Raw genomic sequence first — 27,882 nt, 5'->3', positions numbered from 1 at the left:
ATAATAAACAACTATATATCGGACAGGACGTTCCGAGCCTCTCTGAATAGCATCACCAGACCCAGGTCATCATCTTTCCACAGTCAAAATCTCCCAGACTTGTTCCGTCTGAAAATAATAAGATCTGCTTAAACGGCTCAGTGGTGGAATGGTCCAAAGAGGTCGTGTACCCCGGGCTAACACTAGACAGCAAGCTTCTTTTCAGGGAGCACGTTGACAAAACCAAAACCAAGTGCAACATCTTGATAAGATCTTGTATCCACTCATCAACAGGAGGTCTACCCTGTCCCTGAAAAATAAGCTTGCTGTGTACAAACAAATCATCCTTTCCGTAATAGAAAACGGGATGCAATCTGGGAGAGTGCGCCAAATGCCATCACCTCAAACTCCAAAGGATCTAAAACAAGATCCTTAGGATGATCCTTAACAGTCCCCCGCGGACTAGAAATTCTGAGGTCCACCGCCTGGCTGGTTTTCAGACACTGACTGGAGTTACGGAGAGCTGACTCCATCGCAAGGTTCAGAGATTGCTGTAGGCGGTCCGATCAACAGATCGTCAGGGATCTGGCATGTTAGGTTAAGTAAGGTTAAGTAGGTAGAGTAACAAATTAAAACATTCAAACAACATACTTCACAAGAAGAAAATTGAAAAATATTACACAGTAAAACACAACATGTACAACACAAAATCAAAAAGTTCACCAAAGATGAAGAGTCCTTCTGGCTAACCTCTTGCCCTGTATTAGCAATTGTAAACCACATAACAAATCAAATTAAAGAAGAATTTTACTACTAGGCCTATCCAAAAGAATGATCAATCTTGAAAAAAATTTAAACAAGTTTGAAATAGTGACTAATTACTGACTTTAGTCTTTTTAGTGACTGGCTTGAAAAAGAGACCAAGTGGCTGCCGAGGGTATGTTGGATTGTCCGGTTCAAGCTTCTCCTTCTATCTTTGAATAGATAATGCGAATGAGGGGGTCTTTCTGATGTTTTGCTGTACCTGTTGTGGACATTAGTACATCATTTTCCTTAAACTTGTTGAGGGCGCCTAGTCTTGCCTAAAAAATAATTCTTTTTAAAATACTGGTCTTCACGAGATAAAGCGCACCATTAGATTTGATCAAATTATGTGTAGTTATATTTTTCCAACGCTTCCAGCTGGGTGAGGCGTAGAGGATGACACACACACACACATATCAAATTTTTAGGGATCGTCCGTAAATAGATAGTGAATAGATAGATGCAACTTTGCTGATGAAACGAACCCTCCACTTTTGTAAAAGCACTATTATCAGAATAAAATGCAGGTCAATATTTCAAGACACTTCAGAGATACTGGTGTTTAAAATTGATTATGCCAAGGCACTCTGTGCTGGAAAGGTGTTAAACTTCTCGATACGAATATATTTCGAAATTCTAAAATTTAGAAAACATCATGTGTCTGCGACATATATTTGTTTTATAAAAGTCTCACATTAATCATTTAGGACATTGTTCGTTGCAGCGAACGAGAGTCTGCCGTCGTTGCGTGAACGACCACCACAATCATCAACCCGAAATCAACAGGCAATCATCGAACGCTATGTGTCATTGCTGAACACCAGTCGGTACCTCATTCCTGCCAAAGCGTCACTGGTCGGGGCAGCCAATCACAGCGTTTAATTTGTTTTGTAAACCCTTTTTTCTATATCATTCTTTATCATCATATATATTTTCTTTATCATTCTCTGCTTGAACGTCAAGCAGTTTAGTTCGGTTAGAGCTCGCTCTCTTGAGTTGTTCGGAAAGTTTCTTAGTTAGTGTTCGCGCTCTCTCTTTCGTGGTCTGTTGTGCGTGTGTGTGCCCCGAAATGGGGAAGCATCGCTCGCGAAGCCCGGTGAAGGACCAGAACCCCGGTGAAGGAAGCTCCGGTGTGCCCACATCGAACAGTTTTGCTGTTCTTCCCATTGATGGGCATACCCAGCCAGCTGCAAAAGGAAAGCGCAGCAAGAAGAGGAAGAAGAATCGGAGCCAGTCCGGTTGCACGATTTCTCGCGACGATGCCACTGCGACAAACGGCAGCGATGTCGGAGATTTCGGTGACGTTGCCGACACAAGCACCGCAAAAGTAAAACTACCTCCGTTGGTAGTAAAAAATGCCCATCTTAACGATCTCATCGCAGATCTGGCGTTGCAGGGCGTTAAAGCCGAATTCAAGTTGGGCAGAGTCGGCACCAAGGTTATGCTCCGTACGAAAGTGGAGTATGACTTGGTCGTTGCCCACCTGAGGACTACCAAGGTGGAATTTTTCACCCACGACATTCCCGGCGAGAAACCATTCAAGGTCGTCATCAGGGGTCTACCGAATTTTGACCCGAAGTTGATTGAAGCGGAAATCAAGAACCGCTACAAGCTGGTCCCAACTGCCGTCTTCCGAATGACAAGGAGGAACGAGAACGTCAAGAGGTATCCGGATTGTCTTTTCCTGGTGCTTTTCCAGAAGGGAACGATGACGCTCAATTCGTTGAAGGCTATCCGCTCCATCAATTCCATCATTGTCCGATGGGAGCCATACCGTGGCGGCCGTCACGACGTCACTCAGTGTCAACGTTGCCTGAATTTCGGGCACGGCACCCGAAACTGCTTCGTCAAGCCGCGCTGTGGCAAATGCGCCCAAAACCATATCTCCTCCGAGTGTGTTGTCGACGAGTCGGAAACGGCCAAATGCGCCAACTGTAATGGCGCTCATCAAGGGTCCGATAAACAGTGCCCCAATCGCGAAGATTTCAAACGAATCCGAAAACAGACGTCCACAAGAAATCAACCAGGACGAAAGAAGGACAATACGCCGGCATTCAGACTGGAGGATTTCCCGCCTCTTCCTGCTACGCATCACGATCAAGCAAATCCACGGGTGCAATCCGGCCCCCGCCAAGAAGCATCTGGTGCCTCAGCTGGACAAAGCTCTCCATCCCCCCTGGATTCTGGAGACAACCACCAGCACAAAACGCCAATCCCGATCTCTTCTCTGCGGATGAGCTGATGAAGATTTTCGTCGACATGACCAGCGCTCTTCGTCAGTGCCGCAGCAAGCCCGAAAAGATCCAAGTGCTCGGTAAAGTTTATTATTCAGTATCGTGTCTAAACCGATAACTGTCGTCACATGGAACGCATGCTTTGTAAGAGCAAAAAGACTCGAGCTTGCTGACTTCCTCCGCAAGCATAGTATCGACGTGGGCCTCCTAACAGAGACCCATCTTAAATCCGGTGACAGTTTTTGGTTGCCTGATCACCACATTATCCGGCTTGATCGTATCGACTCCAGGGGGGGGGGTGGTGTTGCGATCATCATCAAGAAAGGAATCAAGTTCTGCACGCTGCCGCATATTCGCACTTCTATCATCGAGGCCCTTAGTGTGGAGGTGGAATCACCAACCGGAAACGTCCGGTTCGTCGCCGTATACTGCCCTCGTCAGTGTGCTGCCAGTAATGGATTAGGCATCCAATTCAAGCATGATCTGACCACCATCACTCGCACGAGCTCACGATTCGTCATTGGGGGCGATTTAAATACCCGCCACGAAGCATGGCGGAACTATCAGCGGAATCAGAACGGACGTCTGCTCTTCGACCACTCGCAGCATGGGCTGTATATAGTGAAATTCCCTGATGAACCGACATTCATCTCTCCCGCGGGAAACCCTTCCACGTTGGACTTTTTTCTTTCGAACATTGGACTATCCAAACCGATGGCGATCAACGATCTCAGTTCCGACCATCTACCGGTGGTGGCTAAAGTCGGCACCCACGTGGCACCTGCTCAAAGCATGCGCAAAGACTACCATCATGTCAACTGGGTGCAGTTTGGGCATGTGGTCGACAGAAACATCGATGAAAATCCGCCGCTTGACACCGTAGAGGACATCGACCGGGCACTGGAAGGACTCCACCAGGCCATATCCGTGGCTGACGAGACGTGTGTTCGACAAGTTCCTGTGAGGGGTAAGTTTGTTGCCATTGGTTCCCACACCCAATTACTGATTCGCTTGAGAAATGTGCGTAGACGCCAGTTTCAGAGGACTGGAGATCTAGCGAGGAAACGTGAAATGGCCGATCTGAACAGGCAGATTGCTTCCAGAATGGACTCACTCCGAAATGAAAGTTTCGGGCGTGTTGTCCAGAATCTGGATGACCGCTCCCGTCCATTCTGGAAGGTAGCCAAGGTGCTGAAAACTCATCCCAAACCCGTTCCACCTCTCAGAGTCGAAAATGATGACAATCGGCTCATAACCAGCATTGCCGTCAAGCTACAGACCGATCAGCCTCCTCTCAGCGCTGAGCAAATTGTTCGAGAAACTCATTCTCAATAGATTGCTCAAGTTTGTGGAGGAAAACAATATTCTCCTACCGGAACAGTTTGGGTTCAGGAAGGGGCACTCCACCCCTCATCAACTAGTACGGGTGATGAACAACATTCGAAGTAACAAGGCTGTATCCAAGTCCACAGCCATGGCCTTGCTAGACGTCGAAAAGGCGTTTGACAATGTCTGGCATGACGGACTAATATACAAGCTTTGTAACTACAATTTACCGTTGCATTTCGTCAAAATTACCCGTAACTACCTTCAGCAAAGGTCGTTCAAGGTATCGTTGTATGGTTGTCTCTCCGACAAATTTTCCATTCCGGCAGGCATTCCGCAAGGCAGTTTGTTGGGCCCCTTGCTCTACAGCTTGTATACTTCTGACATTCCTCCCCTCGGAGACGGTTGCGTGTTCTTCCTGTTCGCAGATACCGCGATATCAGTCAAGGGCAGAATGCCTCGTAAAATTACAAACAAACTACAACGATGCCTTGACACCTTTGCTGACTATGCAAAAAGTTGGATAATCAAAATCAATGCCTCCAAAACACAAACGATCATGTTCCTGCATAGGCAATCACCCAAACTGATACCGGCACCTTCTTGCACAGTAGTCATGGATGGCACAAGGGTTGAGTGGTCTGCTGAAGTTACGTACCTTGGAATGGTATTCGATGAGAAGCTCCTGTTCCGCTCGCATATAGAAAAGACGTTAGTTAAGTGTTCAAGCTTAGTTAGGTGTTTGTATCCGCTGATTTCTCGTAGATCCCGCCTCTCTAGGGTTAACAAACTGGCTGTCTACAATCAAATCATAGCACCTGCAATTTTCTACGCTGCACCGGTGTGGGAATCAAGTGCTCAAACTCACAGTGCCAAAGTCCAGGTGGCACAAAACAGAGTGCTTAGGATGATACTCGATCGTCCTTTCGACACTAGAATAACAAATTTACACGAAGAGGCAGGCATTGCCAAAATAGATTCCAGAATAAACGAAATTAAGACTAAATTTGCACAAAAATGTAATGTATCAGAACATGCTTTGATAAGCAATTTGTATATAGTAGGTTAGGTGCATATAGTTGTAAATAGTAGTTATAAGTAGTTTCCCTTTTCCAATTTAAAACAAACCAATCCCACCAAGGTGGTCATTCTTAAAAACAGGCCTGATAGGACTAGAAACTTTAAATAATAATTAAAAATTTCAAATGAACTAAAGTTGAAAAGACGCATCTGTGTCACTTGTTAATTCATACATGTAAAACCACACAAACACCAGAAATAAACATCATCTAAAGTGAAAAAAAAAAAATCACCTCGGACTCATTGTCATTTGTAATCGTACCATCAAAGTGAATACATCGAAGAGGAACAGAAGATAAAGTGTTTTTTTAATTTCCCGAACCCGAAGACGATCCCGATGGTGTTTCCTGAGGAGTCTGCTGTTGTGACGCTTTCGCCCGCCATCTTCGCAATTCGCTCGGCACGCTCGGCGCAGGCTAATTCTTACTAGTGACTATTTGTTTCTCTCGACATTGCAACCCGCTTGCTTCCGGAAAGAGTTATAGAATTTTCTTCAAAAAAATTAATCAATGCAAGTCGGGTGCAGGTTGAGAGGGCAAACAGCGATCGCAGGTAGCCTTTGGCTGCACATCGTCCTCCGTACGTGACATGGCTGGATCCGCCATTTTGCTGCGGCACAGTTCAGAGTCAAGCTTTAAGAAGTTGATGCTGCTGGCGCTCATCCTTCCAACCCATGCGGTTGAGATGTTGGCTGCTGCCAACAGACATTATCTTTCAAAGGCGATTTTTCCTTCTTTGATATAATGCCAGTTCGTTTGAGTATTATTGTAAAAAAATATTGAACATCGTGGATGAATCACCTTCTTTCAATTTATTTTTTTTTTCAAATTGGAACAATGCTACCATCATTTGAAACAATTTGACCAATCAGTTCAAATCTATAAGCAGTGGGTTTTCCATACTCTATTTAAATTTGCAGGAGACAAAGCAAAACAAAATCGGACGGTTCTTGCTTCCCTTTTGCTGTTTCCCTTTCATAGAACAACCATGTGGCTGCGGGGACAATGGCTCTAGTTTCGGCAAATTAAACGGACAATCACCTTGTTGTAGAAAAAACAACGATGACCAAGAAAAGCGACGATTATGAGGACGCAACAACAGGCGAGGCCGAAGAAATGGATGGGACCATTGATCGTGAATGCGCGAGCGGTGAAAAATTCATGACCAGTTCGATCACTCTTCCCGTGCACGGCTAATCGGATCAACCCAAATTTGAGTTCAGTTCACTCATAAATCGCAAAAAGTGCAGGAACTCAGCGATGAGTAAGTTTGGCTTATGTTTTTCCAGGAAAAAATTCCGAATATGAGAAAAGTAAAAATTGGATTCCCTCAGTTTATTGGTACTGGTAGGGTAAACGCCTCTAAAGTACCGCAACTCCTAAACTGAGTAAAATTTTCGTCAATTTTCCTCATGCGGTTATGAGTAAACTGAACCCCATGTTAGGATGATCTCATTGGCCGTGTAGCGTCCAGAAAGAAAACGGGAAGAATGTTGCATTTTTCATTTTCGGCAACCATTTGACGGATTAGTCCGTCGCCGGGCACGCATGGCTGGTCGGACGGATGGGACCGGGAGACCTTGAACTCTTCTTCCAAGAAAAAGCCGAACAAATCAGCGATAAAAGCGTACTTAAAGGCGCGCCCGGGAAGAGAGTGATGCCAATTAAAAGCAATTATGTCTCGAAGCGAACTTTCGGCGGGACTCGGAAGGAATTGGCCGGCGGCGACTGACTGGCGTGACCTTCGGCACCGAAAGGATACGAACCGAACCGAATCCGGTCCGTGTAGAGACGCCGCAAAAGTCAGCAGGCAGATGGGTCTAATAAACGATTAATTTAATTACCCGCCCGCAGATTCATCCGCGCCGGCCGGGCCGGGCTCATATGCTGTCTGTAAGCTTGCTGCTATCTTCTTGTCATCTCTGGCGCGGATTTTTGTTTCTGGTTGCTCCGTGTGGGCATGTGTGTGGTATGAAGTAACGATGAAACAACAAACGATGAAGATGAGTTTTAATTAAGTGGATTGAAGATTTCTTCGATAAATATGATTTGGTGTGGGAAGGTTTTGTTTGTTGTTGTAGTTGTTGTTCTCGAATGAGGTAGAAGAAACTAAACGATTTCCGTAAAGTGTAGAAATTGTGTTTTTTTTTTGAAACGTTGAAGTGGTCAAAAATTTAAAAAAATCTCTTCACTTCTCTAAGTAAGCCGCAATCAACGGAAGATTCAACTTCGCTGTTCTATGACATGTTTTGAGGAAGATTTAAATTCTAAAAAGGTCTGACTTATGCTAGGACACGAAAACAAATCAATTCGTTCGCTTCGAGAGTAAAAAAAGTTAAACCACCCATCCTGCATGTAATATTTTAATTTTCTCCTATGCACGAGATAAGATCATCTCGTAATAATAAACAGCCAACCACGATGGATCGAATTTCAATGTTATTATCCGTCGCATCTTTTACAGCCAAGGTCATAAACATCCTCAACCATAAAACAACCAATTAGCACAGCAGTATTTCGTTCTCAACACCTCAGACCTCAGAGATTGCGCTTCTGCTGCAAGACGATGTGGTTCCCTTTATCGCATCATCTCAATTCTCCGGGTCCGAGAGTCCGAGGATGGGACGAGTCAACACTCCGACGAATGCCTTCCTCCATACAAAGTCACATCAAAAATGGAAAATAAATTAGCAGAAAACCACAACGAATTTCGCTTCGTTCTTACGTTCACAGGATTTGAGCACGGCAGAAGAGTCCTTCCAAAGGCCCATAACCTTGCACCGCAAAAGATGTTGCTGCTGCTGCTAATCCCGAAATATTTTACAATTCCACTCACCTTAATTGCGGGAAGTATCGCTTTGGCGTCCTCCTGTAGCACCAGTTTCTGCCGAGCTTCGCCGTAGCCGCTGTTGTTGTTGTTGTTGTTGCCGGATGACCCCACAGCAGCAGTCCCAGGGGCGTTCCCATCGTTTATCCTGTAATTTGTGGTGGTAGATTTTGGGAGGGAAATAATTATTACAAATGACATTCAATTTCCCACACCTTTGCATGCATGTGCGAGTTAGAATTTCGAGCTAGAGGGGGGAACGTGGAATCAACTGCTGTCCATTGTGCATTGTCATGGGTGAAGGTGAGTCGTTTCGCTACACGTTCCCCCCAAGTTGTTGTTCTGCAGTACAGAAGGTGTGAAACCGTACCTGCCATCCTTTGTTGGCTTGTTGCCGGACTGAGGTGTTGATTTCGTGCCGGAGACCAAACTGAGCTCCTTGAGGTTCTCGGCGATCACGCTCTGCTTGCTGGCGATCGCCTGGAGCAGTGACTCATTCGTGTCATTGTTGTTGCTGCTGGAGGGACGATGGTCATCAGCACCGCCACCGACCCTACTGTTGCTATTGGTGGCATTGGGGCTGCTGTTGCTGCTGGAAGTGGACGCACTCTGTATCACGTGAATGAACCGCTCCAGGATGATGCCAAACATGAGCAGTCCGATCGAGAGAGCACATTCCTGCACTTCGGAGCGCGCTCCAGGGGCAATCGTTGAGTCTGTTTGGAAGGAGAAGAAGAAGAAGAAATGAGTCAAACGGTTAGAAAACGCAAAAAAAGCGAGGAAAATCCCACACTGCCATTGGCTGCCAGGCCAGCCCGGTTAATAATGATAATGAAATTCTATTCCAGGAAATTTAGCACTGACTGGATGGATGTGGTTTGCACTACCGAGCGCAAGCCGGGAGCAGAAAAAAAAACACATAAAAATGAAACGAATTGACATAATGAAATAATTGGAAGCGTTTTGTGCCTTTTCACGGATTTGGAGCTTGCAACGGATGGATGGACGGTCAGAAAGACGATCTGGGCGGGTCCGGGAGCTCCAATCCTGAACGCTGAGAACAACACTCTTTGCGCCGAATTCTACCGAGACAACAAAGAGCTTTATTCGGATGATGGTTCCAAGCGGCGGATAAAATTGCAGTCTGTAGATTTTAATAAAGTGTACATTCGAAGACAATCAAAGGCAGACATTTAAGTTGAGCGTGAGAATAACGGAAAACATTACCGATTAGCTCTCGCATATGGCAACTGACAGCTGCAATGTCTATTGCCACATATTGGCTAGAATTCTTATTAACGGATTAAGTGCACTTCACGTGATGTAATTATAGACTGAAAGTATAAGCACACCTTATTTTAACGGTCACTTTGAATATAATGAAATATATCAACATGTTTTGGCTGCGGCCTTTTGTTTGCCCATTTCTGAATGGCATAGCATCAAAAAAGTGCTCAGTTTTGTGTTTGTGTTTCCTGTGAAATCACGGGCCCGCAAACTCTACGATTCGTTATTGTGTCGAAATTCTGGGTGTATAATAATGGACGACGAAACTTACGTGAAACTAGATTGCAAAACGCTTCCCGGACCACAATTCTATACTGTAAGCGAAGGCAAGGACATCCCCGAAACGGAGAAGGCAATTTTTACCGAAAAATTCGGTAAGAAGGTTATGGTTTGGCAGGCAATATGCGAGTGTGGTAAAACATCTAGTCCGTACATCACAACGGAGACGATGAACACTCAGAAATACGTTAAGGAATGTCTCCAGAAGCGATTGTTGCCGATGATCAGGCAGCACGAAGGTCAAGTAGTATTTTGGCCTGATTTGGCGTCATGTCATTACGCAAAGGACACTTTAGAATGGTACAAAAGTCAAAATGTATGTTTCGTGCCGAAATACATGAATCCGCCGAACTGCCCGGAGGCACGGCCAATCGAGACTTTTTGCGCTTTAACCAAAGCAAAGCTTCGAAAATTAATAAAACCAGCGAACGACATCCAAAAATTCAAAAAAATTTCGCCAAAAGTGGTCAAAATGGTGGGAAGTACCACTGTGCAGAAGCTAATGGGTCATGTTCGAGGAAAAGTTAGGAGTCTTGGCTATGATTAAATATGTTTATTAAAAGAGAGTAAAATATCATGTGAAATACAAATACAAATATGTTTTGCCAAATAAAATTATTAAAACTTAAAAAAACACGACTTTTTTGTTATTTTGAAAGTGTGCTTATACTTTCTGGAACAGTTAATAGTTGCTTACCCAGGCCTGGGCTGGTTTTCGCCCTTTGGACTGTTGCTAGCTTATTCTTATTCCACAACACCTAAATAACAATTTTGGATTTATTTTAGTCCTAGTCTTGAGGAATGTTTAAAAGCCATGATAAACATGCAATGTTATTTGGGTTGTAGTGGGTGTGTGTGTGTCATCCTCTAAGCCTCACCCAGCTGGGAGCGTTGGACAAATATAACTGCGAATAATTTGATCAAATATAATGCTCCGTAATGATGCCCTTTATGTTGTGAAGATCACTATTTTAAAAAGGATATTTTTTAAGGCAAGACGAGGTGCCCTCAACAAGTTTAAGGAAAAAGATATACTAATGTCCACACTGGTACAACAAAACATCACATAGACCCCCTTATTCGCATTATCTATTCAGGGACAGAAGGAGAAGAAGAGCCACCGCAGCCAACTGAAGCTTGAACTGGGTATCTGAGAAGTGAGAAACCGACAATACTCGCGGCAACAGCCAGCAAACGATGCCCTACTGTATTTAGATTTTAAATATTGTTTCATTTACAAATGCATTTTATTTTATATAGGGGAAGTGGATGTAATGTCGGCCTAAATGCCCCTAATTTGGACAGATACATAAATTCAGCAATCGACTAAAATTTTCAATAGCGACCAAAAATATCCATGAGTACTGTCCCAATGACGCGTTCATCTAGGTAAAATTAATAAATTGCAGATTTTCAGCGATGGGCCCAATTTTAGAACCCTAGACCAACATTAGAGCCGTTTCCCCTATTTGTGCCGTTATTCTTTTTTTCTAGCGAAATTCTAAATGGCCGAATTTTAACTCAAATGTGAATAATTGACTATAACACACAATTATGCAAAGTGTCATGCAAATCGGAAAAGGTCACGTCAGATCGATTCGTCACTTTGCGTGGAACTGCTTTAATATTAAATGGTTAATTTTATGTAATACGTACGTTTGCCTGCATTTTAAGACTATTACAAAAAAAAATATCAGCCAGATTTTTGTATTTTTTTTATTTGGTTGCAAATTTGCCGAAACGTTCCTTATGACCGACAATGCAATTTTTCATCTTCATATCGCCATTTTGAATCCAGCCTTATTTTTGAAAAGGGCATATAGAAAAATATCAAGCTTATCTTCAGAAAATTTTTACTCGAAAACTGTTTGTCCGATCGGTTTGGTGTCTTGGGCAATATTGCCGGTAATAGATGAGACTATTTGAAAAAAAACATGCACTCTAAAAAAATTACCCAACGTTTTTTTTTAAATTTCTACTTATAAAATCTTAGACATTTTTTTCAAAAACAGATTTTTATTTTGTTTTTATTTGTTGATATGTTTAGGGGACAAAAAATGCCATCTATTGCACAATAGGTCAAGATGGAGAAATAATGGACAAACAGTTTTGATTTAAAAAAAAAACCCCAAGTTTTTGGAAAAATATCCAAAATTTGGTCCAATTACTTTTGATTACAATTATTAATGAAAGTACACCAAATTTACAATAAGAAAGCACTCAAATAATTTTTTTTTAAGTCGCACCGTTTTCGAGGTGTAGCAGTTTGAAAGTAGACATTTTTAAAATGTTGGTACTTTTGGACATTTTTAAATGTATTTCGCGGTTCTCCAGTTCCGACAATATTTTTTTTTTCGGAAAGATCAAAAAATTTTACAATAAAAATGCTCTTGGTGGCTATATCGATCATTTCCAGGGATAAATTTTGAGAGAGGAAAGTAACTTTCATCATCCAAAACGAGACATTTTCCTGAGTAATTTCTTGGGCTTTCACGTTCGAAATTTGTTGATCGGTGTATTCTAGAGCTCTTGATTTCTTTCGACAAATTATTCCTATCCTTTTCAACATGGGGTAGGGGTGCGTGCGCTTGAATTGTTTAGCGGCGTCCCGCTGACTTATCGAATCTTTGTTGTTGAACGTATTGTGGAGCGATCGAAATCCCTTTTCGTTCAATATTTAGGCTGGTTTTCCACTACCCCTCTTCCGAACTGTTGTCAAGGATGCCAGAATACGATAAACAGTAGAAATTGGTACGTTCTCTGATTTGAAATGATCCACCGTAAACTTTTCCCCCATGGTTTTCGTGTGTTTGAAGTGCTTCTTGTATTGATGCCATTTTGAACACAAATGAGCATGTAAAAACAAAATAAAAATTCTAGAGTTTTGTGGAGAGAGAGAGAGAGCATTGATTTCCAAAAAAAAAAAGAAATTTTATGGAGATCGTGAAACGAAAAGTTTGCGAATTTTAAGATTAATTCAAACAGAAACTTGACGAGGATTCAAAGAAATTTATAAATATACTCAGGATAATTTCTCAGGAAAGTTTTCAGTTCTGGTCTAGGATTTCTGAGGAGATTTTTTTTAAATGGAATATAGAATATTTTCAAAGGAATTCCGTATATAGTATTAAAGGATTTATATGTAGAATTCCTATGAAATTTTAAGCGGGGACACCTGTTGAGACCTCTAAAACAGGGTTTTTATGTTATTTTTTTAGAACATTGGAATAAGTACAATCACTTCGGATTGTCGGTATGTTATTAAGCAAAATTTCAACTTTTTTTTCGAAAAATTTCTGCCCAATATTTCAACTTTTCCGCTGTTGATAGCTCTTTTTTCGAAACCACATTTTTTACCGTGCGAAACAGGAATCTCGCAGACTATTCGATCAATTTAGCTTACTCTTCTGTCCGCGATGTAAAAATGAATAATCCAAAATCTAACGATTTTTCAGATATTCAGGGTGGCCAGTGAATTTTCATTTTGAAATTCCTGGTTTTTTCGGTTTAAATCTTAAAAAATTCCCGGTTGTTAATATTAATCAAAAAAAATAAAATTGAATGCATTTTTCAGAACGCTCTGAAAGGAATTTACTGAAAGGAATTTACTGAAAGGAATTTACTGAAAGGACAAAAAATCTGCTTTAAGAAGATTCCAAAGATCCTGGGGCTATAAAATTTAATAGTGTCTGAAAATAGAACTTTTCTTTCAAAACTTATGATTAATAACAGTGCAACGTCATGCAAGACTTGGAGTAAAAATAATTAAAATGTGAGATTTTGAAAAATTTTCAAGATCACAGATATGAAAAATTAAATAAATATCATACTTATGAGTCGTGGAGTCCTAATTGTCACGCTCTGAGACTTGGAAGCATTTTAAGGGTTATAACAAATTACATGACAATCTATAGAATCTAGCGGACAAACCCTGGAATTTTTAGTAAATTTTGAAAGAATTCAAAGTGTTGATTTCAAACAAATATTGAGAAAGATTCCCACACAGTTTTCGAAGGAAAAGTTTTGAGCAGATTTCCAGAATTATTCTGACATGAAAACCCTAGTAATTGTTAGATGAATTTGGAAGGATTTCTGTGGAGAAGAATGCAAATTCTAAATTAAATTGTTAGATAATTTTAGAAGATTTAAAAAGGAATTGTCAAAAACAAAACATTACGGAAAATTCCTACGTGATTATGATGAGATTTGTATGGGTATCGTGAAGAAAATTAGAGATGGATTTTAAGAAGAATTTCAATAGAATTATGATCAGAATTCAACAAGAAACAGAGTTCTTGGATTGTGTTGGGAATAATTTCAACCCTAGTGCGAAAGATTCATCACAGAACTCCAACAAAATTTATTGCAAAAATTCGGAGGATTATTCTTTAAAATACTCCAGGGGTTTCAACGGCAATTATTACGCGGAGTGTCTTCTGGTTTATTTCAAAAAAATTTCAAGATAATTCAAAGCAGAATTCCAAGTTAATTCTGGAATTCATGTCATGAGAATTTTGAACAACGAAAAATTAAACCCCCGGAAAAGAATAATTCAGTTTCGGTTTTTACAAATATTTGTTTCGAAAGTCCAGCATCTTCAATATTTTCTTTTAAGGACCATGCACTTTACATCTGAAATTCTGACGACAAAAATCAATTTTCAATATTGCTGAGTGGTTAAATTCTAAAAACAATAACACGGGAAACTGAAGAAAATTGTGCAGCAAATAGAGCAAGACATTTATTTGGTAAAGGATAACTCTGTTTTAATGATTTATTCTGAAATTCTGGTGTAAAAATTTGTCCCTATGGTATGGTTAATTTATTTTCAGTACCCGTCAGTACGTCGTCGACGTAAATCCCTTTGATAGCCTTCTCGACTGCATCCGGAAATTGCCCTTGATGGGAGAGCAGAAGCTGCTGTACACATTTTGTCGCCAGATACGATGCGCTTTTGGTACCGTAAGTAACGGTATTTAGGCAGTATTCCTGGATCGGCTTGTCCAGCGCCACAAGATTCAAATGCAGTTTCGATCCTCATCGTATAGAAGCACCATTCTATATATCTGTTTCACATCACCGGCGAGTACAACTGGGGGAAACCGGAATCGCAAAAGGATGTTGACCAGATAATCCTATAACACAGGGCCCGCCAAGAGGATGTCGTTGAGGGACTTGCCACTGCTTGTTTTAGCTGAGGCATCGAAGACCACCCGGCACTTTGTCGTCGAACTATCCTCCTTTACGACGCAATGGTGTGGAAGGAAAACACAATTCTCCGATACTGGTGTAGTGGCGAGACTCATGTGCCCGAGGTCGATGTACTCTCGCATAAAAGAATGGTACTGTTGTTTCAAATTAGGGTTCCTTTCCAATTTGCGCTCGAGGTGTAGCAGTCTTTTCTCTGCAATTTCCCTCGATTTGCCGAGAGAAGTAGGGCTGTCTAAGTATGGAAGTCGAACGATTAATTTTCCGGTACTATTACGAATCGTGTGCTTCGTGAAATGCTCTTCGCATCGGATCTCTGAACGGACTTCGTTGAAGTGCGGAGATTTATTAGTGTATTCCTCCCAGAGCTTGCGGAGCTGATCGGAGAGAGGATCATTGGGGGCCGTCAGTAAGCATGAAGGAGCGTTAGTGTGTGGTTGATTATCGCAGTCTTTGTAGCCACAAGAAACCACCCATCCTAGTTTAGTAATCTGCAGTACGGGAAGGCAGTCGTCCAAACCAAGGTTGATTGTTCCAGGCTCGAGCAGCTGGAAAAAGATTTTGTTCCCGAGAAGGATGCTGACCTTTCCGGGATGGTGAAATTGAGGATCAGTCAACTGAACCGACCCTGAAATTGGCCAATCAGAAGTAAGTCGCTCAAGAATAATGCACGGCACTACATTCCGATAGTCTGAGAAACGTGAAGCGAATGTAACCACTGCTCCTTTATTCGCGTGCCCAAAAATACTAGCAATTCCACCGAATTCGAAGTCCACGTCGGCAGTGGAGAGACACAATTGTCAAAGACGTTGATGGTAGCGGTCAGGAGTAGAACGTTGGTGTCCATGAAATCGGTTGCTCGACAGAGCGGTGCAATCAATGTTTGCGACATCGTAGACCAACCATAGATATTGGTTGTGGCCGCTGTACTGTTGCCTGTCGTTGAAGCGGCAGTCGATTGGAGTGCTTCGTGCAGACGAGTGTGGTGTGGAAGATTACATTTCCGACAATTTCCGGACTGGCAAGGTTCGCCGGAATGTTGCTTCAGGCAGTTTTCACAGAGGTTCTGCCTACGGATAAAATGGAGTCGTTCATCGGAGCTGACATGAAGAAACTTACCACACTGATACAGTTGATGCGGTGATTTTGCACAAAAAAACGCACATTAGTGGAGGAGAGAGGTGCCCGCTAGTGACGAGAGCTGTTGGTCCCCTGGTAAAATGTTTGCTTGGAAAAGGCGTGATGAACATCGGTTTCTTCTGACGAATAAACTTCAGGAACTTCCCCAAGGTAACTTGTTCGTCTTTGAGCTCCGACCTTTTTTGACACCACAACTGCTTACTTTCAGGATCCAGTTTTTCGGCTAGAATGTACAGCAACCGTATATCCCTTCCTTCCTGATTCATGGCCTCCAGTGCTCGAATAACTTCATCGGACACATCATGTAGGGAGAGCAAACCGGCAGCTGATGGTGACGTCATGGATTGTTGATTCAAGAACCGATGAATGTGCTGTGCAGCGATTTCGAGCGGCTTGTTGTACCTAGTCTTCAGCTTGGCTAGAGCGGGAGCATAGTTGGCGTCTTCTATACGAAGGTGCGATATCAGAGCGGCGGCTTTTTCGACAAGGTTGGTCTTGAGGAAGTAGAGCTTCTGACTATCCTGTAGAGCCACGTTCTTGTGTACCGCACTGTCGAACAGGTCAAAAAAAGAAGGCCAGTCGAGGGTGTTGCCTCCATATGTAGGCAGATTCATTCGAGGGAGCTTAACATCGGTGTGTGGAGAAGCATTTTGGGTAACAACCGTTGAACTGCTGCTTGAGTTGGACCGCCCAAATTTCTAGAATGTTATTCAGCTCGGTTTCGATGTCAACGTCATCGATATCATCCCTCTTCTGAAGCTTCTGGATATTTTGCGAAGCTCGGTATAAACGTGCTTCGAGCGATCTCCTCTCGCGTAAGTGGACGAAAAGTGGATAAACACACCTTTTTGATCAGCTACGACCCGATCCGGTTCGAAGGACCAATTTATGGAGTGGCCAGAGCCCGAAAAATACGGAAAACCCGGGAAAATAACGATCGAAAGAACGAGTAAAAAAACGCATGCGAATTACTTCACCGATTATTCAATTGATTTTATTCTTCCAATTCAATACCTTTGAAGTTGGTTGTAGGAAAGAGAATTTGAAAAGAAAAGAGACAAACTTATCGATCAATAACCGCTACAGGGAATGCTGCAGGGGACAACTGTTCACATCTTAGTTGGAAGGGGAACGTCCAGAGATGTCGCTCGAACACATATCGTTAGCGTTGTTACGGTATACTTCTTAGATTGGATTTAGTGTTAGTGCATTTTAAAGTTTAGGGTTTATTGATAGGTAAGGAATATTTCCAATGCGATAACGATTTTAACATTTCAACTTTTGATTATTACGGCGCGTTATGATCTCGAAATCCGGCGATGGTGGTTTATTCTGTTGTGGGAGAGCTTGGGGTTAAACCCATGATTTTCTGCAGCAAAAACTATTCCTCCAGGGTCTTCGAGCATCTCAAAACCACAACACCTCCCACGATAAAATATGATTAAGTTTTCGTTTGGTATGTAATGAACAACAGAGATAAGCGATAAGATAATTCATATAGTTTCTGCGGTTGATGGTTAATAAGCTAATACCAGTGAGAAGCTACAATATCCCCCTACCAGATACAGGCAATTGCATAACAATCAGAACTCCCACTACAAACAATCAACAAATTCCTGACCAGCCTCATCCTATCATTACTAATTGAATTTTCTTTCTTCCCTAAAATTCACTTGTTAGCAATCGAAGATCTGATTACTATTTGTATTGGTTAAATAACAACTTCTACTATTGCCTATAACTACAAATAAACAAAATGGGGCAATCTAAAAGTAATATTTCTCTCTATCTCCTTATTATGCTACCTTTCCACTATCAGATATCAGGCGGTCAAAAATCAAAAAATCGACTTTCACTCATCCTTATTTCGTTATTTTTGGTCGATAGTAAACATTTCAACTAAGAGAATCTGAAAGTTTCAAGCTTCTAGCAGTTTTAGTTTCTGAGATATCGGATGTCGAAGTCAACAAAGAGTAAGAAAAGTACAAATTTTGCCGCAAAAATACACTACCACTCAAATAAAATTTCATCCACTATTTATCATATAACTACCACATCATTATACATCATATAACTACCACATACATTATACAATTTAATAAGCTTTCCAAAAATAAAATCCATTTGGAAATTTGATGGAGACAAAAAAAATTAAAAATAAAAATAGAAAAAAAATAATTGAAAATTAATGAAAATTTAACTTTATTGATCACAAACTTTCGAGTCTCGCACATTCCCAGGCTAATTCTCAGCTCTGGATGAAGTTTTGAGTGTACTCTAACAAGTACTGAAGAGTTTGCCTGCCCCAACCTGCCCCATTGGAAATATATGCGATTTGAAAATTTTCGGTTATTATGGGAGATTTCAAATTGTACAAGAGCCGGCTTGGAAACAAACTTTTTCAACAATTATTTTGCAACTTTTGGAGTTATATTCGGTTGGTATAGACGAAATATATTGTTAAAGAACATTTTCTAATATTTCATGACCAACTTTTAAAAAGGGCTTAAGCTTTTGTACAAAAAGAAGTCATCATTATCATAAAGTTCACTGTTGGATGAACGTAAAACTACATTCGTTTATGCTTTATTCTAAAGTAAGTACCTGGGTTATGACGATTATAGAAGCATATCCGTAAGTATGTACCTACACATATGCGCGGATGAATTTAATTTATACCTAAGTCTGTACTTAACCTACTGTAGTGTCAATTTGAAGCCATAGTGTATTTTGTGTAGCTTTTATTTAAACTACTACAGTGTAATTCAAATTTACGGTTGAGACCAAGTGTGAGCATGGATAATAGAACCATTATTAATCTATTAGACGCAAAATAAAGCCATAGTGACAATGTTCACAGAACCATTGAATTCATTTGTGCAAATTATAGCATCTCGGTGGAAAAACGTAAACGTCTCGATGAAAAGATCCATAAAATCGTTACTAAATACATCAACAAATGGCATGAAGCTAATCGCACGAAAGAGCGATTTGAGTCGTATTTTCGGAATTGACTTGATGGAGAATTTGGCATCGAGGAATTCATCGAACAGGAGCAATGTGTTGCCTCAACCTCAGCCTCGGGAACAAAACGTGGACGACCTTCAAAACCTTTCTTGGATTTGAGTGAAAGAGGAAAACGTCGCGTCATCGATAAAGAAGCAGTTGATCCAAAATTCGATACCATCGAGAAAGCTTTGTTATTTGCAAGACGGACCGCTTATAATCGAAAGGATTTTAGTTTAGTTAAAGTTATTGGGCATATTTAAAAAAAAAAACCAAAAAAGCTCTAAAACCATGCTGGCTCAACTAACTGATCAACGAGGAATGATGTCACCAGAAGAGGCTTTTAGTGTACTTATCGAGGCTGGATTGAGTAGATTTCAAAACGAAGTAATACATAGTGAATCACCTTCAAGATTTCCACCTTACTATGTGATCGGAGCAGTGAAAAAAAAATGCGCCCCTCCTAGTGAATTCATCGAAGAAAGTGCATTGAAAATAAGAGTGAAACTCCAGGCACAGTGAAACGAATCGTCCAAATAATTGATGCAGAGCTCAACGAGTATATGGATAGCAACGATCTAGTTTCTACGGAACTGGTTCTTCTATGTAGCTGGGGTATGGACGGATCAACTGAATATTCGCAACATCATCAAGTGCTACCAGAAGGATGTCAGGACGATTCAGATGTATTTTCGTCCACTTTAACACCAATTCAGTTGTTCGTGTACAATGATCGAAAGGAAATTATGTGGTTTAATCCCATGCCTCAAAGTATTCGATTTTGTAGGCCATTCATCCTTGAATTCATTAAAGAGAGTAAAGAAGTTATTCTGGCTACAAAACAGGATGTAGAAAAAGAAATGAGTGAACTAACGCCAGTGAAAATTGAACTCTCAAACGACAAATTTATACTAGTTGATTTTGATTTTGTCCTCAGTATGATAGACGGAAAAGTCTTAACTTATATAACTGGAAATTCTTCGATGCAGAATTGTCCAATATGTGGGGCAACACCAAATGTAATGAATGATGCAGAGAAATTCGTGCAACTTCATGTTTGGATAAGATTTTTCGAATGCCTTTTGCATATTGCATACAGAATGGATATCAAAAAATGGAAGGTAACGAAACCGTTCAACGAACTATATGAACGAAGAAAAAAACATGTGACGACACAGCTTTACGAAAAATTGGGAGTAAGAGTAGATCAACCATGATCGGGTGGAGCAGGTACCAGTACTACAGGAAACGTTTGTCGAAGAGCATTTGGAAATCCCAAGCTTTTAAGCTCCGTGCTGAACATTGATGAAAAGTTAATTTTCAGATTCTGGAATATATTAATTGCTATTAACTGCCAAGAGCCAATAAACCCGGAAAAATTTGATGCATATTGCAAGGAAACATATAGGCTCTATCTTAAATGCAACCGTGCATAAAGTTCTCGCTCATGCCGGAGAAATAATCATACATTCACCAGCACCACTTGGTTCATTAGCGGAAGAGGCAGCAGAAAGTCAACATAAGCAATTGAAAAAATATCGAACCCATCATGCAAGAAAACGATCAAGAGTAGAAAATTTACATGATGTCTTTATTCGTGCCATTAATGAATCGGACCCACTGATCAGTTCCATTTGGATGGCAAAAAGACGACAGAAAAAAGTATCCCTGGATTATCCCGACTTCGTGAAAAGTTTCATGACATTTGAAAATTCTGTAAGTGATTCAGTAGTCGATACTAATAACTTCAATGCCTTGGAGGAACTTATGAAAGCAGTCGATGAAATTGAAGAAGAATTTGTTCAGGATGATATTGTAACAGAGGAATAAAAAGAAATTCGTTGAAACATATTTGATTTTGATTATTGTATCATGGCTTTTTGTATTTTTTTTTACAGAAGATTTGTTGAAAAAAATAAACATATTTCCAAAAAAAGGTTTATTTTTTTATTTTTTACGGTGTTCCCCCCCAATAAAACCATGGTAGGTTGTCTTTGTTCAATAGATTTTATTCTCTGAAAACAAGCTTGAAACTGTAACCGTTATAAAATCGTAAAAATTAAATTTTAATTAATCAAAAGTTAGGCCCTTTTCAAAAGTTACACCTTATATTGATGAAACAAAGCAAGAATAATAGCAGAAATTGTGAAAAAATGATAGAAATATTTTTGACCGCCTGGTTGTATGAAAATGCCCCATAGTGCTTTCTACATTGATCTGCAAAATTTATCATGTCTTTGTCCGTCTTAAGTAACACTTTTCTGTGATAAAATGCTTCATTTCGAGATTAGTTTCCTATCTAAAGTAAATTTTGTTTAGGGTCAGTACTTCCATCACTGTCACCTGACTCCATCCCAACGCACCCTGGTAAATGGTATTCCAGAATGCCACAACCGAACACATAACAGGACACACAGCCATAACGGAAGTATTCGCCCTTTTCGAAAATGAAGCAATCAATAGGTACATATATTACGTATGATACCAACTGCAATATAGGTATTATTGGTTATTCATTTAATGATAATTATTGAATGAAAAACAATTAAAGTAGGGTAAATGGATGTAATGTCAGCCTAAATGCCCCTTATTTGGGTCCATACATAAATTCAAAAATGGACTAAATTTTAAATAGCGACCAAAAATATCCATTACTACTATCCCAATGACGCGTTAATCTAGATAAAATTGATAAATAGCAGATTTTTAGCGATGGACCCAATCTTAGATCCATAGGCCAACATAAGAGCTATTTCCCCTACGTCACGCAATTGAAAACTGCAGTAGAATGTACATTATTTAATCTAACTAGTATCGTCCAATTTAAGGGTGAATTGCGGCAAAACCCGCTGGTACCAAACCTGATGTCAGTGCCTTTATATAACGCTTACGATGTGGGTAAAAATGAATGAAAAGAATGTGTGAGTCCATCACTTCGAGCCACTGTCTTGGTCTCCCATACAGGTCTACAACATGAAATTAAGCACTCCCACCCTCGGCAAGGTGATGATGATGATGATGATGATGGTCCCACCTCTTACCCCTACAAAGGTTTGAGCTGGACGATTTATCTTTAAGATAATTAAATATGACAATTTAACCAGGTTTGCAAACAAAATCGAACTGGTTACAGTTACAGATATATATTCCCTCTAGAGTTTACAGTTGCTTCACAGCGATATAAATGTGGAAAAGCTCAGGCGTCCCCCTCTTAGTTCGCCTTTTTGTCCACCTAAAATATTCATAAGTATTACAAGCAATCAAGAGTTAATGAACAATCAATAAAGCATCCTATTACACTAGCAACCCCGTAATCTGATGCTATCATAATTTTCAGCAATGTCAGGAATGCTCACGAACCCCCAACATTTACCAGAAAACTTACTACTAACTCAAGGTATCTTCCAAATAAGCTTCAAAATTGCATTTTTTTTTTATCCAATGTTAAATTCAGTCCTCTATATCCGTAATACGAGCACGAGACTCAAACCTTTGTAGACTGCCGTACTCAAGCATGGCCTACGGGAGGAACTCGTAAGGCTCAATAAAAAAAGTTAAGAAAATATCCAATCTGAAAACCAGATCGGGAATCGAACCACCTTCCTACAGCAAAATCTTGTTTTATAATCGCGTCTTTACCCCGACACTACTAACGGGACGCCCCTATATGTGGCTCAATAGTGTTTGGGTCCATCCGGAAAATTTCTTGTTTCGAAATATGAAACCAACCTAGATGGTTAAGAACAATCCACATTTTCAAACTGCAATCTACTTAACGACGAGATAGTAAAAGCAAAAGGAGCGTTTTCCACTTACAACGGCTTAGAATTTGCCTATAATGATCGACATTCCCAGAGAGGAGCAGATTCCCTGATGTGCCACGTATAATTAATTTAACTACATCGCTAACGACAGCTACTCATTTAAATTCATATTGCATAACGGGATCACTTCGAGCAAGGCAAAACGCGCCCCGAAACCTTCGAACCGTAGATACACACAACACAGGAACAGCACACGACAACCATTCATTTCCATCACGTTTTATGCCGCACTAATTCGCGGATCTTAAAAAATGCTCATATTTTAGCATTTTAGCTCGCAGCTAATCGCAATTTTTCAGCCACATCGCTAGTGGAAGAACTTCAATGCAGCTATCAGTGCTTGTTTGTCGTTGTTGGCCTGAGCGATGGGGTCATTTCTCCTTCTCGGTGGCGGTGCTCATTCTGGATTCTAAATTTTCTCCACACAACACCGCAGCGATAAAGTGGAAGAAGAAAATTAAATCAAGATGTTAATGAAAATTAACACTTTTTATTTTTTATTTTTCGTCCGACAACGCTTTTGCCATTTGCGCCGAAAGCATTTCGCGGATGGTATGTAATTTCCAAACATTGACCACATTTGACCCGTATGTTTTGCGAAAGAAAAAAAAAGGAATGCCCATAAAACTGTGCACCCACTTTCTTGTGGCCCTTAATTTCGCGCTTTTGTTCCCATGGAAATTGAATCCGAACCGGCCAAATAAAGCAAACGAACCAAAACACCGAATGGTGATGCGGCGGCGGCAGCGAAGAAATCGCGCATCCACATTTAAATTCTAATTCTCGAATGGTGGTGCTAATAATAATAAGAGGAGAGGAAAAGATTCCGCCGATATCATTCCGCGAAATGGGAGAGAGGAGCTTCCTGTTACTGAGAGCACTAGACCAAAACGACCACCGAACCTGCTGCTGCGCTGCGCCGTCGCCACCCAGTGCAGCCGACGAGCGACGCCGCTAATATGTGAAATTTTTTTCAGACAGAATTTTCGGAATCGTAAAGTTGAAATGTGATGATGGGAATTTGGAAAATTTGATTTGCAGTAGGTAGATTGGGGAATAAATGGGGGAATAAGAAACTGCGCGAAAGCGTACGCGAGAAATGAGTGACAAACGCAGCAAATGCCAGTGGGTTTCTTACATCCTCGCCATCCTTACATCTTAAGCTGTTGACACTTTTTGGCAAGGTTATGGTTGGCGTACTAAACGGATTTCAGTGACACTTGAAATATATAAAAGAACTATGTCTTGACTTTCCGCGGAGTCGCGAAAGATTTTCCAGAACGAACCAGGCATCGAAACCACATCACAGAAAAAAAAATTAAATTCTACTGACAGGGCTGGTAATGCTGATGCGATTTAATAGTAGTGACTTTAGTGACTAAAATTACGGAAATAGTGACCAAATAGTGACTTGTAAATACTTATTATGGTTATAATACTTAAGGAAAATTGTCGAAACTTCAAGGCAACGTTCGAGACATTGAGCAAACTTTAGGAAGTCCGAGAGGCAGTCCTGTAAAGTTCAGGGAAGTTTAAGAATTTGATGAGAAGTATTGTGAGCATCCGACTACTTTCTCAAACTACAAAAGAACTTCAAGGCAAATAGTGTGAATTTTGTATACAGAAAGTAGAAAGCGAACAAAGGACAATTTTGAGGAGGGAACGAATCGGGTAGAGCATCTCCTTTACCAAGCTCATCCGTTAATAAGGGATGGTGAGGTGTGTTTTTCCCCCTGAAACCGGCAAAAGGGATGATCACCGATTTGCTCATGTACCTTCGATGTGCGGAAACAGTTCTATCGATTGTTTCACACTCAATCCCCATCTGACGTTAACAACTACCAGATTCGTAGCTTTCTCAAAATTACCCTTTGATCGCTTCTTTGTATATACAATTTTCACACTGCCGTACTATAACGGAACTATCAACTCCATAATTTAATCTCCTAATCTATCGTATAACATCTTCCCTTTAAGTTTGATATTTGACTTTAAGCATCTCCGACTATGTAAATCGTTAAATTCACGCATGAAGTAATAACACATGATAAGTTAAAGTAGATTATTTTCGATTTTTTATTGATTCTTCTAGGAACTCCCTGAAGGCTCCTTCCATAAATCCATTTTAAATTTATTTGAATTCTCAGGGTGTCTACTCAATCCAAGGAATCAAATTCCCTGAGTTTTCCAGGTTTTTCCAGGTCGGATGAAAAAAAAAAATTCCAGTTGCATACAAATTATACACATTATTATTTTATCTATTGATCCATCTGGAATCCCTTTTATGTACTTATTGATTTATGTTATTTTCGATTGTTCAAACTTGGGCGTTGGTACTTATAAGTCAGTACAGCAAAAACAGTTATTGAATATTACAGCAGAACAGATGCACATAGGTTGTTTAATATTAATTTGTACAATTTATGTTTAGTAAATGCACCAATAGTGGAGGTACTTTAGTGCAATGTGTTCCTATGGTGGCTTATAGAGTCTCCCTAAGCCGCTATAGAAGTACATTGTACTAACGTAATGTACTTCTATAGTGGCTTAGGGAGACTCTATAAGACACCATAGGAACACATTGCACTAAAGTACCTCCACTATTGGTGCATTTATTCTACACATAATTTGCGAAAAGAAATTATATCCAACGGTGTAATATTATATTTGGTTTTTGCAATCACATTAGTTATTCATACAGTAGCATGCATTACGTCAATCAATATTACATTCTTTTTTGGTATTTGTGTAAAACGATATATCGATAAAACGATATATCAAAATTTGATAACAATATACATTTTAATAATATGTTTGAGTTCAACTCTGTTTGGAAGATCAAGACAGAATAAATCATGGTTTCACATGTCTAAAATCTCTTAAGGTCCGTTTAGGCTATCTGATTTCTTGGTCTGACTTTGACCGCCGCTATAATGAAAAATCTGCTCGAATTTACTTTCGACACACTTTGTGTTCACACTGCTTGCACATGTCGAAAGAACTGCCAATTTAGATTTCAAAACAAAACTGTATCAGGAATCAAAAGTAAATACTTCCATCGTGAATTACCGGAAAATTGCTCTTGTTTTGGCAGACGTATTTGCTTTTATTATTTTAAATAAAATGAGGAAGAGAAGGTGAACTTTGTCGAGTAGGAAATGGTTGCTCAGGAGGAACACCGGCAAGGATCTGGCTCATCTTGTCCATCAAGAGTTGCTATATGAAGATGAAAATGGATTTCAAAACTTCGCCAGGATGTCGATACCAACTTTAGACAAGCTAGTGGGAAAAGTTCTCACTAGATATGCAAGATTCCTTGAGTTCTGAAAATTTCTGTTAACAACTCAATTCTGCAAGGTCTTCAAACCTTCTGACGTCCCTGAAGTTTTGTTTCTGTTCTCCGGTAAAATTTCTTTAAAGATCAACAATCTTTCCTTACAATCTGCTAATTTCTCGGTAGTTCTACAGATTTCTTTGAAGTTCTGTGTGTTCTTCAGAAGTTCTGCAAATTTTCCTAAAAATCTACAAAGTTCCTGAGTTCCTGAAGATTTAAGATCCTTGAAGATCAACAATTATCTCTGATGTTCACAAAATTTCTAATAATCTACAAACTTCTTGACAGTACTGTAATTTTCTCTGCAGATTTTCATGATTCAATGAATATCTGCAAATATCTCTACACATCTATACAATTTTCTAAAGAATTAAAAGAAATTTTTGAAGTTTTAGGAAGTATTCTGAAGTTTTTCTAATTTTTCTGAAGCTGTGCAAATATCTCTAAAGATCAGCGAACTTACCTGAAGTTCTGTAAATGTCTTTCAAAATCCAAGAACCGCAGTAAAATTCTGAAAATGTATTTAAACATCTGCTAATTTTTCAGTAGATTTACGATCTATCCTCTGAACTTTTCTGAAGATCCTAAAATTTATTTCAAATTCTGTAAAGTTTTCTGAAGTACTGTATTTCTGCTCTAAAGATCTACGAACTGCCCTGAAGTTCAATAAATTTCACAGTAGATCTCCGAACTTTTCTAAAGGTCTTTAAATTTCTTTGTGGATTCTTGATCTAAAGATCGGCGAACTTTCCCGAAGATCTGTGAGTTTTGCTGAAGTTTTGCAAATTTTTCTAAAAACGTACGAACTTTCTGACGTTCTACAGACTTCTCTTAACGTCTACGGACTTCTTTTAAGGTCTACGGACTTCTCTGAAGTTCTTTAGATCTACACTGCTAAAAAAAAGTAGTGTAAACTTTCGTTACTATGATGCACATAAATGGAGCGTCACATATCATACAAGTTTAGATTATAGATCGTGTAAATTTATGAGACATGTCATGTAATATCCCATATATTGTATGCAACTGTCCACTTTTGTTTGCAACATTTCTTGCAAGTTGCTAGTTTACGTGAAAAGGAAATTTACATGTATAAATGTTTGCATGCATGGATATTTACATCGCCAGTAAAATTCAGAATTTTTTGGTGTGTATCTATTTCCGACTTCCATGGAGTTCTGCAAAATATTGTACTTTTGTACTTCGCTGCGATTTGTTTTTGGAATTGAGGTGCTTTTCTGACATTTAACGAATTTTTCTAAAGATCTCACATTTGTGTGAAAATGTGAAACTTTCTGTCAAATTCCAGCAAATATCTTTAAAGTTCTGTAAAGTTGTCTTAAGCTCCGTAGCTCTATTCCCAAGATCTACAAATAAAAACTTGAGGCTCAATAAATTTCTCAGTAGATCTGAAAACTTCTCTGATGTTTTGTAAATTCCTCTCGGGTTACCCTGAAGATTTGAAAATTTCGTTGAAGATTACCTCAAGTTGTCAAAATTTATCTGAAAATATTTGAGCTTCTTTGAAGTTTTAAATGTCTCTCTCAAGATCTAA

At 40.0% G+C, this 27,882-nt stretch overlaps 1 protein-coding gene across 3 annotated transcripts in view; it reads right to left on the bottom strand.

Annotated features, from left to right (window-relative positions):
- Smg6 overlaps positions 1-27,882 on the bottom strand; it is a 279,441-nt gene that overhangs the window by 117,638 nt on the left and 133,921 nt on the right. For all 3 annotated transcript variants that reach the window (XM_065221316.1, XM_065221318.1, XM_065221317.1), the window contains 2 exons: positions 8,620-8,965; positions 8,259-8,397 (listed from right to left, as the gene is read on the bottom strand). In XM_065221316.1, the coding sequence (XP_065077388.1) occupies positions 8,259-8,397; positions 8,620-8,965 (485 nt within the window). The remainder of the gene's footprint in view (positions 1-8,258; positions 8,398-8,619; positions 8,966-27,882) is intronic.

The sequence above is a fragment of the Ochlerotatus camptorhynchus genome, unplaced genomic scaffold (assembly GCF_037179485.1).
Source record: "Ochlerotatus camptorhynchus isolate MF236.1 unplaced genomic scaffold, CSIRO-AGI_Acam_v1.1 ptg000141l, whole genome shotgun sequence".
NCBI classification, from domain to species: Eukaryota; Metazoa; Arthropoda; class Insecta; order Diptera; family Culicidae; genus Ochlerotatus; species Ochlerotatus camptorhynchus.
The sequence above is the reverse complement of the archived record's forward strand: the minus strand, read 5'-3'. Positions and strand labels throughout refer to the sequence as shown.